The sequence below is a fragment of the Haliotis rubra genome, unplaced genomic scaffold (assembly GCF_003918875.1).
Source record: "Haliotis rubra isolate DU_JTF1 unplaced genomic scaffold, ASM391887v1 Scf27, whole genome shotgun sequence".
NCBI classification, from domain to species: Eukaryota; Metazoa; Mollusca; class Gastropoda; order Lepetellida; family Haliotidae; genus Haliotis; species Haliotis rubra.
The window spans coordinates 2,187,916-2,204,619 of NW_025766780.1; the positions used below are offsets into that span (position 1 = coordinate 2,187,916).

Sequence of the window (16,704 nt, forward strand, 5' to 3'; positions counted from 1 at the left end):
ATACATATTGTTTTTGTCACTTACTTGAATTATTTCGATATTTTTATAGCATATTTATGCAACTATTGTAAATCTATAATGGTTATTTTCATGTCCATGCAGAAAAAAATATTCTTTTGATTTTTGACACGTTTTTGTCTTTACTTATCACAAGCAGTATTGTCAAAACAAACACTGAGAATGCGATATATTCATTTCAGGGAATATGTAAAAAAATTGTTGTGATTTTGTTAAATCCCTAGACATTCCAGGGATTTTGTGAAACCACCGAGTGAATGAGGAATTTGATAAAATCCCTGAAATTTTCAGTGATTTTACAAAATCACTGTTTTGACATATTCACTGTAACATATATATGTAAAGATGAATTACTGCATATATATATATATATATATATATATATATATATATATATATATATATATATATATATATATATATATATATAAAAAGAAAGTGATGAGAATACCGAGCGTACAGTAGTACATATATAAGAAGAAGTTTCTGAAATAATCACACGACACGGATCTTCTCCAACATGTTTCACTTTTATCTTCAGGGAGAAGTGATTACAGTTAAACGGATTATATATATGTATATATATATACTTCCTATCAAAAGTTTAGATTCACTGGTGTAAATATAGCCACTTATTTCAGGCAGCTGTTCTAAACTAAACTTTGCAAAAGATTCCATACTGTTTAAAGGTACTGTTTACACATGAACTGGTGTATTATAAAACAAATTCGTAACGTTGATAAGATTATTGTCATGAGTTCAACAAATGATAAAAATCAGTGAAATTGGCAAATTCTTAACAGAACTTTACACCAAAACGCACCTGTTCACGCACGATATTTGCACATGCTTTTCAGAATCAGTCTTAGATGTAACCATATATATATATATCCATAACATATAGTGAGTGCTTTAAGTAAGTCTAAACTTTTGAAAGGAAGTATATTTACAGTAAGCAATATTTAGCAGTGCTTAGTTATATATCACCGCGTCACTGAGTGAGCATAATCATTTATGATATAGATTACTTTCATGATATTTTTTGTAGTGTGCTATATGTGGAGCTAATAAGTCTGTGCGCTTAAGCTACATTAGATGCCTACTCAATCAACGAAAGCCATCCATTAATTTTGTTTCCTGAAAGAACAATGATCGTTATTGACATGCTATTTGAGTTGCTGCCATCATGTTATGACTGTAAAGATGAGTCTGTTTTGAATACTTGCAACATAGATGCACATATATATAGGTAAGCAAAACAAAGCATTCATCACTGAGTCTGAGACGTCAGTGGGGTCACCGTGACCCAGCTGCAATCCTTCTTGCATGAGTATCCAGATGGAAACGTGATTGACAGACTTAAACCCTGCAGGGGGGATGTTATGTGTCTAAATACACAAAGTATGACTATATGGTCTACAAATTACCCTCTTGGTGTTTATTTGGAAATGAAAAAAGTTTCGGAAAATATATGAAGGCCACCAAAGGGATTGCAAAGAACGTTTTGTTTGTGCAAACACAGAAGAATTATTTAGGTATCATGTTTGGGCTAATGAATCATACATTATCGTAGTACAGTTCTTCTTGGTCTTGTTTTTCTTGATGCAAGTAAGATTCGTATAATTCTCGGTCATAAAATGGCAAGTGATTCTATCAGCACCCGGAGGTATATATAAACAAATGATTTCATCAGGTGCATAAGCAATAAAACTATAAAAGATAGCGTCCAGATATTCGAGCTTGTCAAAACACCTTCATGTATTCGTTTAAATACACATAAAAGAGTTTTGATAAGATCGAAAAATCCTTTATATACGATAAATATGTTATATATTATAGGGATAGGGATAACGCTCTCTCTCTCTCTCTCTCTCGTTCTCTCTCTCTCTCTCCATTGTATCAGGCATAGTGCGAACACGTGCATGCTACTGATGTGTTCACGTCGAGTAGGTCCCAAATACCTGCCGCTTCTGGAGCTTCTCGTAACACCCCACAACAATGGGGGTCTAAAGATGTCCTCGTACATCTTTGCCTAGAATATTTCTATATTATTTTGTGTACAGATCGCGTGCAAGCCAGGTGACATCTTGTCTGACTTTTGATACGGATTACGCGACATCACATACGTACATATCTACTTACCCGTGAAGTCCTGGTTAGAATTGATCTTCAGCAGCCCATGCTTGTCGTAAGAGGCGACTAACGGGATCGGTTGGTCAGGCTCTCATGTCATTGTATCCCAGTTGCGAATATCGATGCTCATTTTGTTGATTGTCTGGTCCAGACTTGATTATTTACAGATCTCCGCCATATTGCTGGAATATTTCTGAGTGCGGCGTTAAACAACAAACACACAAAGCAAAACAAACATATCTACTAGGAGTACGTCGCTATCAGTTAATGCTTTTACTTTCCTCGTCTCTCAGGTCTACTTGTTAACAAGTAATATGATGTTTGTGTATACTGTTGTCGTCGTCTTGCTGACTTGATACTGACGAACATCTGGTGCTAAGCAGAAAGCTCCATACTTTATTGATTTTAAATTTTAAATTTACTGGACAATTCTGATCTACTTCGGTGTCCCTTGATATCATATCACAACAAGGCTCACTACAGATGGACGTAAATCTCATTACTTAGCTTGACATTTGTATTGATAAACCTTTTGTGTCATCTGATACTCGTAATGGCCAGGTTTGACTGTTGCTACAAATGGCTATGGAATGGAACGATCCTCCAATGACTGCATGCATTTTATTTCATATATTGATTTTAGATTCAGATGCTAAGCTTGTTATGTACACGTGATTAAAACACACTTGATACCAAAGTCGATACAGTTGTAACATTTTCAAAGTTCATGGCTTCAATGACATGATTGAAACATCAAATTTGCTTCTTGTGAAATATTATAAGATCAAACAGAATGTATTCCGAAACATCAAATCTTAAATTATACAATCTTTATCACCACTGGTGTTCCGATACGATTACGCCACGTATTTAAAGCAAATTCTGATTAGTTGTTGAAGTTTCTATTCTAAAGTTTAATATCATATAAACTCATTAAATCGTTGTGAAACTCGTGTTCGGATTTAGAATGTTTCCCGAATGTCAGATGTTGTAGGGATATTTTCTGTCAAATATCTCACGATAGAGAAAAAATCTGCGTTAATGCTCCTAAGTATATTCCATAAGCACAATTCTCGCTTGCAACTCAATAATGGAGGGATAATCTATCCTGAACTTGCCTTTCTGACATTTTATGGAAGCAATGAATATGCATGAGAATGTGTCCTTGCATGTGCAGGGACATTTATGTTTTACCGGGCACCTATAATCAGGTGAATACATTCCATTAGACAAATGATGGTTAACAGAGTGTAAACATACTATATCTTATTGACTGGACGAAATGCAAAGCGTAATTCCTACCTTCTGTTTCAGACTGAATTATCAAGTAAGCTGAGTTTTAAAGCCGCTATACCTTGTGTTTAACTGGTTACCATTTTCAAGGTTACCATGCCCTATTCTAAATATACAAACAGGTATATATATACCCAAATTAGTCGGATTACAGTCATAAATCACGCCGTTCCTAACACATTTTCGTTTCTCCCTTGACTACGTTTAGAGAGCCAAAACCATATGAAGGAGACAGTGCATCTACGCAAGCACTTAACTGTCAATTCCGAGCGTCACCTTGTCGATAGCAACTGATAGCATTTCCATATGTAACTTGATTTAAGAGACGGAGTTTTATATCATTTTACGTAGATTTGGCTCTCTATGTGGTGTAATCGATACGAAAGCGGTTGTAAACTAATTTAACCCTCGTCAGGTCTCTAACTTAGGAAAAATTTGGTCTCACTTTTTACTTCTTCCCTTCTTTCACTTGGTACTGGAAGAATGTGCACTCGCGTTTCTCCGTATTGAGTCGTAACCCTAATTTACATGCTGTCTGTTTGATATCTGGTGGAGGTGAGATATCAGACTGTACTGGAAGATTCTGGTGCCTTGAATATAGGTTACTCTGTGTGGTATGACTGAGATGATGCTAATGAGAAGTTGCTGTTTGCTGGTTTGAAGAAATGCGAAAGGATCGTCATAGTATAAAGTTTATTTATCAATTTCGAAACACTTCAGCAGAATTGTTAATTGTTAAAAAACTTCCTGGTTTCTGCTTTACGGGATACTCGATGATGATGCTTGCCCAAGGACGTATATATAGGTAATATAGGATAGGATTACTAACTGAAGCACGTATTTTGCAAAACTCTGGGCCCTGATTCTCAAACACAGAATGCAAATACCATTTTGTAGGGGTCAGTGTTGGTGCATATGGAGTTTAAACATGGAGTTTAAACTTTTTATTGATGCCATTTATGATAAAGAATCTTCTTTGATGGATTCCTTTGAGATATATCGTTTTTGTTTGTTAAGGGTTTGAATTATACAATTCGTATTGATCTATTGATCACTATGTGGAAGGCTTTGATGTGTATCATTCACTAACAAGTTATATATTTATCTCAATCATTTGTTGCACAATGACATGTATATTTATGTCATAACGTTTCGTTCAAAGATGTACTCATCCATAACTCTAGATCTTTACATATCCACATGTAAACAATGCATTAAAGCATCCTCTCTCATGTTCCCGTGAAACAAAAGATACGACTCTTTGAAAAGGATTGTAAACACTAAATATGTCTGTTGTGTAAAAACGTCTTCCATAAAAGCATGGACAAATACATTTATCGCGTACACACAATAATAAAGGAAAATTATCCACAAGAAACACATTAACGTTACAAGTGCTTTGGCACCTCCATAACAATTAATTAAATGGTGAATAAAAGTGTTATAGATGGTGTTAAAGCCGACCCAATATCCCCTTGTCTAGACTCAGATCCTGTAAGAGAGACAACTGTCTACAAGACAGTTTAGCTTAAATTGGGCCTAAATTGGGGCTGTATTGCCAGTATACTAAATGTCATAATGATAGAGTTGGCGTCTATCAGGACAGCTCGGAGATGAACGATTTGGAAGGCCTCACCTAATCAGATCTATTGCAAAGTTAGGCCAATGTTCGTAGTAACGCACTGAAATCCAATTTTGGCGATGTGACATTAAAAGACAGAAATAATTGTGTTAGCTAGGAGATTAGGTCTAACGTTTCATAAATGACCTCTTCATAAAGCATGTAATTTGAAATTTTGAATAAAGTTTGGTAAATTTGTGAGTTTGATTACCCGTACGCGTCTCATATAACGTATCAATATAAGGACATATATGGTTTACACCTGCGTCATCTTCCAGTACGGACGTACTAATAACACGTGAATTGTTTGGATGAATACGTTATACATCATCGCGTGGAACAAATATGTACATACTTATTTTGATATGAATGAATAGATTTGCCCGGTATAGATTTAAGTACAGAGTTACATGAATATTTCACAAATATGTTCTGTTGTAACAGAATCATCACTCTATCATACCAAGGCCGATTGACATAGAATATATATTCCGGTACCAGGTGTTAGGATGCACCTTTCATTTGCATATTGGTGCATGTGTACATGTTATACCAAGTGTAAGATGACACATGTGTGTTAGGGACACAATACAGTGATAAACAGTCATCTACTCCTTGGGTCACCCCGTTGGTGCTAATTGGATCTTTGTCACCTTGATCTGTCTTTCCTCAAATATTTGTTGAGATTCTGTGTTTCGTATCAGCGTTTGGCATTGGCGTATAATGAACATCAGATGATAGCGTGCCGGCTACAGCAACCGCGAGCCTCAGCGTTCGCTCTCCTCCACTCATCGAGCGTGGTGTTCCTCCCCATCTCTCCACTCTTGTTAAACCTTCGATAAGTTAAGGTAGCGAGCTTGTTCTGCTAGACCCCCGCCAGTTGTAGCGTGACTGACGATAGACTCAGGGTCTGTGAGCGCGTCAATGTCTCATCTGATGGCTCTCTATTGATAACCACAGTCCGACCAATTACATACACCATCCTCTGACCCTTGGACTACTAGCATCTCGTCGCATCGCCTGCACGGGATCTGTTTGGCAATAACCTGCTCGACAGTTCTATCTACATCTCGCCGTGTCGTACCTTAACTCAAAACTCATCTGTTTGTGTTCCTTACGTATGTGATAATTGTTGAACACTGGACTGCATCCAACTTGGCCGATCAATGGACTCGTCCGTTTACCCATGTGCCCACAGCCGTGTTGAAGGATGCTGGCTTTGACGATCTTAAGCTTGTGGGACTTCTGTACTGTACAGCCAGTTTCACCTCAGAAATCAATTAAATATCATTTTATTGTTTCTCTAGGTTCAGCAATGACAAGAGGGTAGTATCCGTCGACGACCATCAACAGAGTTGGAGTGGACTAGGGCCAGTGTTTATTATGGAGAACGTCTGAGTCTACGATCCGTTCTCTTCTACTGATATGGGAGAACTAGAAAGAAATACTACGGATAAAAAGTGGGAAAATTTACTTGTGCGGACTGCTACTACATTGTGTGTGTTTCTCCTTCTATGTGGCTTCAGCGACTTCGTGTTAGCCATCGAGGTCCAGCGTTCAGTGGGTGATTAACATGACCCATCGACACAGAAGAAGACTTACCACGTATTTTCTATTGGGGCTGTCATTGCTACAGTGTGTTCGTTGTCTACCACAAGAAATCAAAATAGGTAAGTCATATATTGCTGAATCGGAGGTGGTTCTTTCACGAGAGTGTGTTGCATCCAATAAAAGTGTAAATGAACATTCGTATGAATAGTTTTCGCATGGCACATATTAGATTTAATTGCTTGATGAACAATCAATAACATACATGTATCTTTAATGGAAACCTATACAATTAATTAAATGTGTGTACGGTGTTGCGATCACAATGGCAATGCTCAAATGAACACAAATGGAAATGGCATCTGCAATATCGGAGATGTGCCTCCATACATCAAGTCAGCAGTACACATGAAGTAGTTACATTTATTCATTACAGTCTATTTAGACGAGACTTCTATTGGAATCTAGTCCAGGTCTATTGCGTTTATGTACAGCTTACAAATCGCAGGTCAGAGTGATGCCATGGGGATTTCCATATCGAGACGCATGCTCAATTTTGTGGCACAAATGCTATTATTATGAAGCTAGACCTTTTAAAGCTCTACTTGTTCTGCCGTGTCATGTGCGAGAGCATTATAGGGAATCAGAAATACCACAGAGCAATACACAGAACCACATAATTGTCATTTCCGATGTTTCATAACATTATTCTATTGGTTCATAGTGTCATAATGGGCCTGTGTTATCAGTCGCTGATCTGGTATGGAGCCCCGTGTCTCAATTATATCATGAGAAGTGCTCGCCAGCAGTTTGGGATAGCGGATAACAGGCTTTAGAACTTTCAGATGTATTCAACACTTCTAAATAGTTTTCGTCTTAAGTTTGGTACAAATGATTGACTCATGAATAGTTTCGAACTCTTGCAATTCATGAATATTTCATTTATGACAGTTTTATGTATTTTGTGTATGTCATGTAATGATATTCATAACACTTTCGTCACTTATGTGCATGTATATTATAATGCATATTCTGGTCCACGATTTTTTGTACAAAAAGATGAGGTTAAGAATTATTGACGGCCTCCAGCAACGTGCTTTTACAGTAATCTAATTACATGCATATGCGATGTTTGTTGTCTCACTGAAACACTGCAACCACGCATCTTGTGAGTTTCATGCATTATTATCTGATCACACATACGTCATTTTAGTAACACACTACTGTATCCTGAATTAGTTTTAATATATCAACGTCGACAGATGTTGATATATATATATGTCGAAAGAGTAGTCCCTGATGAACGCCAACGATAAAAATAATGTTATTCCTTGACTGAGAAATCTTTTAGGAAACTCTGCCTGTTTTTGAGTTTAAAGCTATCGGTTTTCTAAAGAAACACGGCAAAGGTATAAAGGTGATATGTGTCTTTCCAGATGCGTGGGGAGGCAATGGGTTTATCCTCCGAGGCTCTGACAGTGCATGGTGTGTTGGCCGAGCAAATGCTCGAATGCTTTTCCTGAAAATAATGGATCTGTATGAAAAACTAATGAAATATTGATTGTTCCAATCAGAAGGAATTGAAAATGACGGGGTAGAGGGGAAACGTGTGAATGTCAATGTTATAGACCATGCAGGCGAGGAGTGGTTGAGAGGGGTCAAGTTGTGGCTTCTCTTAAAGTATTATGTAGTCATGAAGACTGAGATTATTTCACGGCGCTCTTACATGCATGACGATTGTTATGCATGTGACTGTTAGAGGGGAAGCATGCATAATGCATAGCCATATCCTCCAAATGTATGCTTCCTTTCATCGTTATGCCGAACCTAATGAAACATAAACAGATAACATAGAAGGATTTCGTTTTATGACTATAGATAACAAGACTTTTACGATGTGACTTGTATTCCTCATCATTTGAGTTTCAATATGTGTATAACTTTATTGAAGTCTGTTTTATGGTGCTGAAACTTGATAACTTATTGCATGATGTTGAAATGATGTGTTGCGATATGATGACAGGGCGGCCACGTAGCCCAGTTGTTAAAGCGTTCGATCGTCGCGCCGGAAACCAGGGTTCGATTCCCAACATGGGCGCAATATGTGAAACCCATTTCTGTTGTTCTCTGAGGTATATTTCTTGCAATATTGGTGCAAGCAGTGTAACACCGTACTCACTCAGTCACTCCATTGGTTATACTTCTTGAAATAAAGAAAGCGAGAACTGCTTTTCTTCAGTCATGTATTGGACATAGTGCTTGTAGAAGAAGTTCCCAAATATCATGTAGTTACAATATGTTTACATACATTGTGTTTTCATCTGAATAAAATGAGATGCCACAATAAGAATCTTATTATAGCATCATGCCGCCTGTACATACTTGTGCCTTCGTCAGTTATACTTAAACACTATGAAATACCAGTAACATATTCTAATTTCAATTAATGGTATCAGGTTAGGTATACCTGGATAATAGCCCGTTTCTGTAACAGAATATGGCAACTTATCCTATTGATTTGACGAAGATAGTATTATCAAGCTACGTTTTTGCAATAACATTAGCCACCTTTGTGCAACATTTGCTTAACATCAGGGTAACACTTGTTTGTATTGGTAACATTATACATTAAATAATGTCATCAGGGTAACATGTGTTTGTATTGGTAACATTATACATTAAGTAATGTCATGAGGGTAACACGTGTTTGCATTGGTAACATTATACATTGAATAATGTCATGAGGGTAACATGTGTTTGAATTGGTAACATTATACATTGAATAATGTCATGAGGGTAATATGTGCTTGTATTGGTAACATTATACATTGAATAATGTCATGAGGGTAACATGTGCTTGTATTGGTAACATTATACATTGAATAATGTCATGAGGGTAACATGTGTTTGTATTGGTAACATTATACATTAAGTTATGTCATGAGGGTAACACGTGTTTGTATTGGTAACATTATACGTTGAATAATGTCATGAGGGTAACATGTGCTTGTATTGGTAACATTATACATTAAGTTATGTCATGAGGGTAACACGTGTTTGTATTGGTAACATTATACGTTGAATAATGTCATGAGGGTAACATGTGTTTGTATTGGTAACATTATACATTGAATAATGTCATGAGGGTAACATGTGTTTGTATTGGTAACATTATACATTGAATAATGTCATGAGGGTAACATGTGTTTGTATTGGTAACATTATACATTAAATAATGTCATGAGGGTAACACGTGTTTGTATTGGTAACATTATACATTGAATAATGTCATGAGGGTAACATGTGTTTGTATTGGTAACATTATACATTAAATAATATCATGAGGGTAACATTATACATTAAATAATGTCATGAGGTAACATTATGCATGAAATAATGTCATGAGGGTAACATGCGTTTGTATTGGTAACATTATCAATAAAAAATATCATGAGGGTAACATGTGTTTGTATTGGCAACATTATACATTAAATATATCATAAGGGTAACACGTGTTTACATTGGTAACATTATACGTTGAATAATGTCATGAGGGTAACATGTGTTTGTATTGGTAACATTATACATTGAATAATGTCATGAGGGTAACATGTGTTTGTATTGGTAACATTATACATTGAGTAATATCATGAGGGCAACACGTGTTTGTATTGGTAACATTATACATTAAATAATGTCATCAGGGTAACATGCGTTTGTATTGATAACATTATACATTAAATAATGTCATGAGGGTAACATTATACATTGAATTAAGTCATGAGAGTAACAAGTGATTGTATTGGTAACATTATACATTAAATAATGTCATGAGGGTAACACGTGTTTTTATTGATAAGGGCGGTGGGGTAGCCTAATGGTTAAAGCGTTGGCTCGTCACGCCGAAGACCCGGGTTCGAATCCCCACATGGGTACAATGTGTGAAGCCCATTTCTGGTGTCCCCCGCCGTGATGTTGCTGGAATATTGCTAAAAGCGGCGTAAAACCAAACTCAGTCAGTCAGTTGTATTGGTAACAGTATACATTAAGTAATGTCATGATGGCAACATGCGTTTGTATTGATGACATTATATGTTAAATGATGTCATGAGGTTAACATGTGCTTGTATTGGTAACATTATACATTAAATAATGTCATGAGGTTAACATGTGCTTGTATTGGTAACAGTTATATTCAGTTTGAATAATGTCATGTATGTAACACACCAATATGATATCTTAGTCAAATAATGATGCGGATATTAGCAACTAAGTTGATTATTTACGAAATAATGTCGCAAGATTGACAACACTCTAATGTGATCGATTTGGCCAAGACATGACAGAAAAGGAAGTTACGTGTTTATGAAATTTTGAAATAGTGTCATGAGGGTAACATTTGTTTACACTGGTAACACTCTAATGCGATCACCTTAGCCAACACATGGCAAAGAATCTTGCAAATAAGTTAATTATTTTTGAAATAGTGTCATGAGGGTAACATTATATATTAAATAATGTCATGAGAGTAACAAGTGTTTGTATTGGTAACATTATACATTCAATATATCATGGGGGTAACACGTGTTTGTATTGGTAACATTATACATTAAATAATGTCATGAGGGTAACATTATACATTAAATAATGTCATGAGAGTAACAAGTGATTGTACTGGTAACATTATACCTTAAATAATGTCATTAGGTTAACATGTGCTTGTATTGGTAACATTTATATTCAGTTTGAATAATGTCATGAATGTAAGATGTGTTCATATTGGTAACACACCAATATGATATCTTAGTCGAATAATGATACGGAAATTAGCAATTAAGTTGATTATTTACGAAATAATGTCGCAAGGGTGACAGCACTCTCTTGAATTGACAACACTCTAATGTGATCGATTTGGCCAAGACATGACAGAAAAGGAAGTTACGTGTTTATGAAATTCTGAAATAGTATCATGAGGGTAACATTTGTTTACACTGGTAACACTCTAATGCGATCACCTTAGCCAACACATGGCACAGAATCTTGCAAATAAGTTAATTATTTTTGAAATAGTGTCATGAGGGTAACATTTGTTTACACTGGTAACACTCTAATGCGATCAGTTTAGCCAAATAATGACACAATGCCAGTTCTGTTGTTCCACGATACCCATTAGGGATGCTGTAATGGCATGTGTTATACTAGGCCGGGATTACAGCAGCCTGATCGATCAACCCAAACAGCGTGTAATATACCCCAAAGCAAAGTTTGGGGAAGACACAAGTGCAGAGTTTTTGAATAACTCATATTTGTCTTAAGTTGAATATTGCTGATTGAATGTTTAAGACGGCCATCTGTTTTTCGTCAGTTAACTGTAGTCGATCTGGACTTCGCAGGGGGTCGCAGTGGCGCTGAAAACAGTTGATTCATCCTGGGGCCAAAACGCAATTGGGCGATAAATCTTCAAAATCCTGCGATCGATGTCTATTCATCACCTCCGAGACTAAAGTCATTCGCATCCGCTAGCTCTTTGCATATTTGCTTGCTCAAAATATATGAGACTTGATTTCCTCCAAGAATGCTTACATAAAATAAGTATGTTGTGTATTTTACTTGCTGACAACTGCCCGTTAGCGTTAATTTTACATCTTCTCTTCTAATTACAGAAACTCAAACATAGAATTTAAAACACGATTTCAACAATGTCCTTGTTGAATAAAATAGCGTTTTTATGTATTGAATCAATATTACTGACAAAACGTCATGTATTGTTACTAAAAAGCAATCTGAAATTGCGAATCTACATTTGTCTTGAAATAGTGAAAAAAGAAGTTTCCCGTAGGCTTGAAAGCTTTGAACACAGGCCTTGCTTTAACCTTAGGCACAGTCCATCTAACTACCACAGCTGTGTTTAAAGGTGCTGAAAGCCCGTGTGTATTATAACTCACGTACAAAATACACACGCCAATATCAGGCTCAAATGGAGCATTATAATTACAATCTTCTGCGTATTATTTACAGGCGCTAATTGAAGGAAATGGGAATTCACACATGATGTATCGATTCTAAGCTCTATTATTATAGTATAATTGATATTGTTTTAGCTTTTCTCCGGTGCAAGTATATAAGTATATGTCGATATAACAGGAAATGTTTACTCCGCTGTAATACTGACTGGACATATGTGTACGTGGCGAATGAACCAGTTGAAATATTTCTTATGTATAGTAATAATGTGGACAATTCTAGAGAAAGGACAATAAATCTCTCACTCTCTCTCTCTCCCCCCCCCTCTCTCTCACACACACACACACACTCACGCTCACAAATACACACTCACACATATACACACAAGTGATTTGAATACTTATTGGTAACATTTATAAGAGTGAGTGAGTTTAGTTTTACGCCGCACTCAGCAATATTCCAGCTATATGGCGGAGGTCTGTAAATAATCGAATCCAGTGATCAACAGCATGAGCATCGATTTGCACACTTGGGTACCGATGACATGTGTCAACCAAGTCAGCGAGTCTGACCACCCGATTCGGTTAGTCGCCTCTTACGACAAGCATGGGTTACTGAAGGTTCATTCTAACCCGGACCTTGACCTGTTAACATTTATAAGAATGTATACTGTCAGATAGTGCATGGGAAAACCATTTTTGGTAGTCTCCTCACAGTACTGACCGTCACATTGCATGTCATTGTCTGGGGTGAAGTGCTCTCTGATCTCATTAAAACAATGCAGATATCGTTGCAAGTTTCAGAGTGGTGTTCATAGGTACATGTATTGCCTATTTTCACTGAATTTGAAAAACAAAATACTTGAGGTCAATAAAAAACTGTACCTCCATATCATCTTTTAATTTGTTTGCTGACCGCGTAAACTGATTCGAATTCAGTAAGTATTGCAATAGACAGAACATGACAGGGGCCATGTTTGACGTTGGGTGTTGTGTGTGTCTGCGTTTGTTTGTGTGTGTATGAACACATTTGTATGTTCTCTGTGTGTGTGAGTGTGTGTTCGTACGTATGTGTTTGTGTTTTTGTGAGGGTGCATGTGTATGAACGTGTATTTTGTTTGTGTGTGAGTGTGTGTGTATGTGTTTGTGCGTGCACGCGTGCATGTGTCTGTTAGTGTTTTCATGTGGGTGCATGTTTCTGAATGTGTACTCGTGTTCTTGAGAGCGTTAATTAATGTACGTACGTTCGTGTGTGCAAACGCGTGTAGGCAAGCTTACATGCACGGCTGGTGTCCGTGACGGTGAAGAAAGTAATGACAGTTAGAGACACTTATCCCTGGAGAGAAAGATGACAATATCGGGCTGTTATTTTCTCCATTTACTTCGTGTTGTCAAATGGGATATTAAACTGACGTGATATCATTATGAGAAACTCTGTGCACCTGACTTGCATGTCTTCTTATGAATCACTGTGTTCGTGACAGTTGAAAAGCTGCATTACAACATGAAAGAATGAAACCCATTAGAGCAGGCATCAAAGGCAGTTGTCTCAAGTAACGTGTGTGGTGAGAGTGGCACAAATGTAAGTGAAACATTGCCTCTACATTATCAAACATCCTGTAGGCGCCGTTTGATGACCAAACGCTTTGCCCAAAACGTATTGAAATAGCTGAGTATATCCCCATACAGTTTCATGCTAAATCTATATTGGTATTGTAATAGCGTTCTACACGTGAACACGCTGTCCTATCTTCCTAGGAGTTTCTGGAATACCTTTAATAGATGGTCATCACTACCCTAAATCTCGACAGGAAATATGCTCTTAGTTTGCACATTCTAACATGTTACTCTCATGGAATGAAACAATTAACTGTAGGCAAATTGGTGCACATTCTAAACATGTTACTCTCATGGAATGGGACAATTAAGTACAGGCATACTGCTTGTGAAAAAGTCATCAAAAAATATATCGACACCCAGTGTGTCTTAATAAGCTCAACTCTAGACGGTTGAATGTATTGCACTCTAACGTACTTGTCATATCAGTGTCCCCAAATCTTGCTTTTGGGCGTGACTAGTTAGTAATTTTCCATTTTGTTCATAGACTGAATATTGATTTGCCATATCGAAGGATTCCCGGGTTATCGGTAGGGCATAACATCCTTTCTCTTGTCGTGAACACCTGGTGTCATAGTGAATTTTTATTCATTCGTTCACACATTCTCACCGCTGCTTTACATTTTACGCAACGAAAGCAAGAATCCGTTTCGTCGGATAATCAAGACTCCAGCGCGGAGTTCTATATCTAAATGCACGACTGGAGCGATGTTTGTTAGCAATATCCAATGGCAATTATTTGATGTTTTGAAAACCTTTATCAGGTCTTGTTTTCAAGAATTATTGTTTTCCCAAACAACATCTTTCATTTTTTGCAACTTTATAAACATGCACAATTCACGTTGCTGATTTGGATTTAGTGGCAATTTCTTTCCACAATCTTTGATGTGAAAATAATTTAATAATGAACTGTTACATAATCGCTGCTGTTACATATATGATTAATGGAAAATGTGAATATTGAAAATTAAAGCCACAAAGTAATCATATTTACTGAAATTGCATCGTAATACCCGGCGTCAAACACCATGAATAAATTGCTGATAATTGGAATTATACTTCACAAAAGATCAGTGTTATGATTCAGGTAATGAAGAAATAATGAATTCTATGAATTCATGACGACATGTTACCATTAGAGAAGAAGATAATGATTGGATGCTTGTTTTAATCAGAAACAAATTAGCCTCATTGTTGTGACTTTATCCAAGCATCAAACACGCTCCTCGCCATTTCCATCTGCTAGGGTAACACCGTGATGAGTATTCCTTTATCTATTTTGAAACCCAAACAACAGGAAGACTTGTTACCTCGAGTAGAAAATTATAGTTGATGAATTTATAACGGCAGTTTTTTGGGCAGGACAATATATTGGCATACACTGGGTTTGATTAACGGAGGCTGACACGCGCCTGTAAACACAGATGCTACGGTTTCTAGGATGAGAAACTTCGGCACATATTCCCCCTTAATAGCTTTGCCACTCTCTGCCTATGCTTGTTTGTGCATAATGCATAGTGTATGTTTTCTGACGAGGAAGGTATGCAGAACACCGTACACGCATGCGTACTTCTAATTGTTTGTATGTATAGTAAGTCAACTGTACTGTATTTTAAGATCAAATCTTGAAGTGATTCCGGTTACAGAATTCACCGAGACTGTTGTTTTAGTGTGAAACATAGTGGAAGGACAAGTACCCAAACAATCTACATTGCAGATAGCAACAAACAAACGACAATAGATCCCATGCATTTCAATTGAAGAAGCATGGCTAGGTTCAGAAATAACTCCTTATGTTTTTCACTCCATGACTGCCAAGAGCACAAGAACAGTGAATGGCTGCAAGGTCAGACGAGGGAATGAAGGCAACGCTCAAATTACAGTACTTAACGAGGTGTTACTTTGGGATTTCCTCCGATGATAAACAGATCATCATATATCTGGCATAAAACTTTGCTTCAAAATCATATGTTGTTAAGTGAAAGGTAAATGGACTAAGCTCCCGATAATATATTTTCTGTTTTGTTTTTTTGTACACGGCTTGTACTTTGTGATGATCATGATATGAGAATGTTACTTCTGGATTTGATGCAACAGTAAACATGCTATCCCCTAACTGTGGTGTTTTGTTAACTGCGTGGAAATAAACAGAATATCGTATTTCTTACAGTACCTGTTGAATTCTGACAATTATGGTATAATTTTATTGGAACTGTTTTCAAATCAGTATATTTTGTCAGACGGTTGAAAGGGCCAAGAGTCATTTAGGACGTTTGGGTAGCATTGTGGTTAAAGTGTTGGCTTGTCAGGCGGAAAAATAGCGTTCTATTCCCGGAATAAGTACAATGTGAGAAACACATCTTTGTTCCCACCCCCTCCTTTCGCCCTCTCCCTCGGCTTGATATAACTAGCATACTGCCAAAAGCGACAGGAAACCTCATTCAGCAACTCACTCACAGTTGCATATAACACACAAACCATGCATCTCCTGTCTGTGTTGGTGACCCAGTT

At 36.9% G+C, this 16,704-nt stretch overlaps 1 protein-coding gene across 3 annotated transcripts in view; it reads left to right on the plus strand.

The window, feature by feature from the left end:
* The window catches only part of LOC124280568 (glutamate receptor ionotropic, kainate 1-like), a 157,975-nt gene that overhangs the window by 34,512 nt on the left and 106,759 nt on the right, over positions 1 to 16,704 (plus strand). Inside the window, exon 2 of one of the 3 annotated variants that reach the window (XM_046716522.1) lies at positions 6,373 to 6,735. In XM_046716522.1, coding sequence (XP_046572478.1) covers positions 6,639 to 6,735 — 97 coding nt within the window. In that variant the 5' untranslated portion in view covers positions 6,373 to 6,638. Of the gene's footprint in view, positions 1 to 5,859; positions 6,736 to 16,704 lie in introns of those variants that run through there. The other 2 variants (XM_046716524.1, XM_046716523.1) reach the window with 2 other exon arrangements.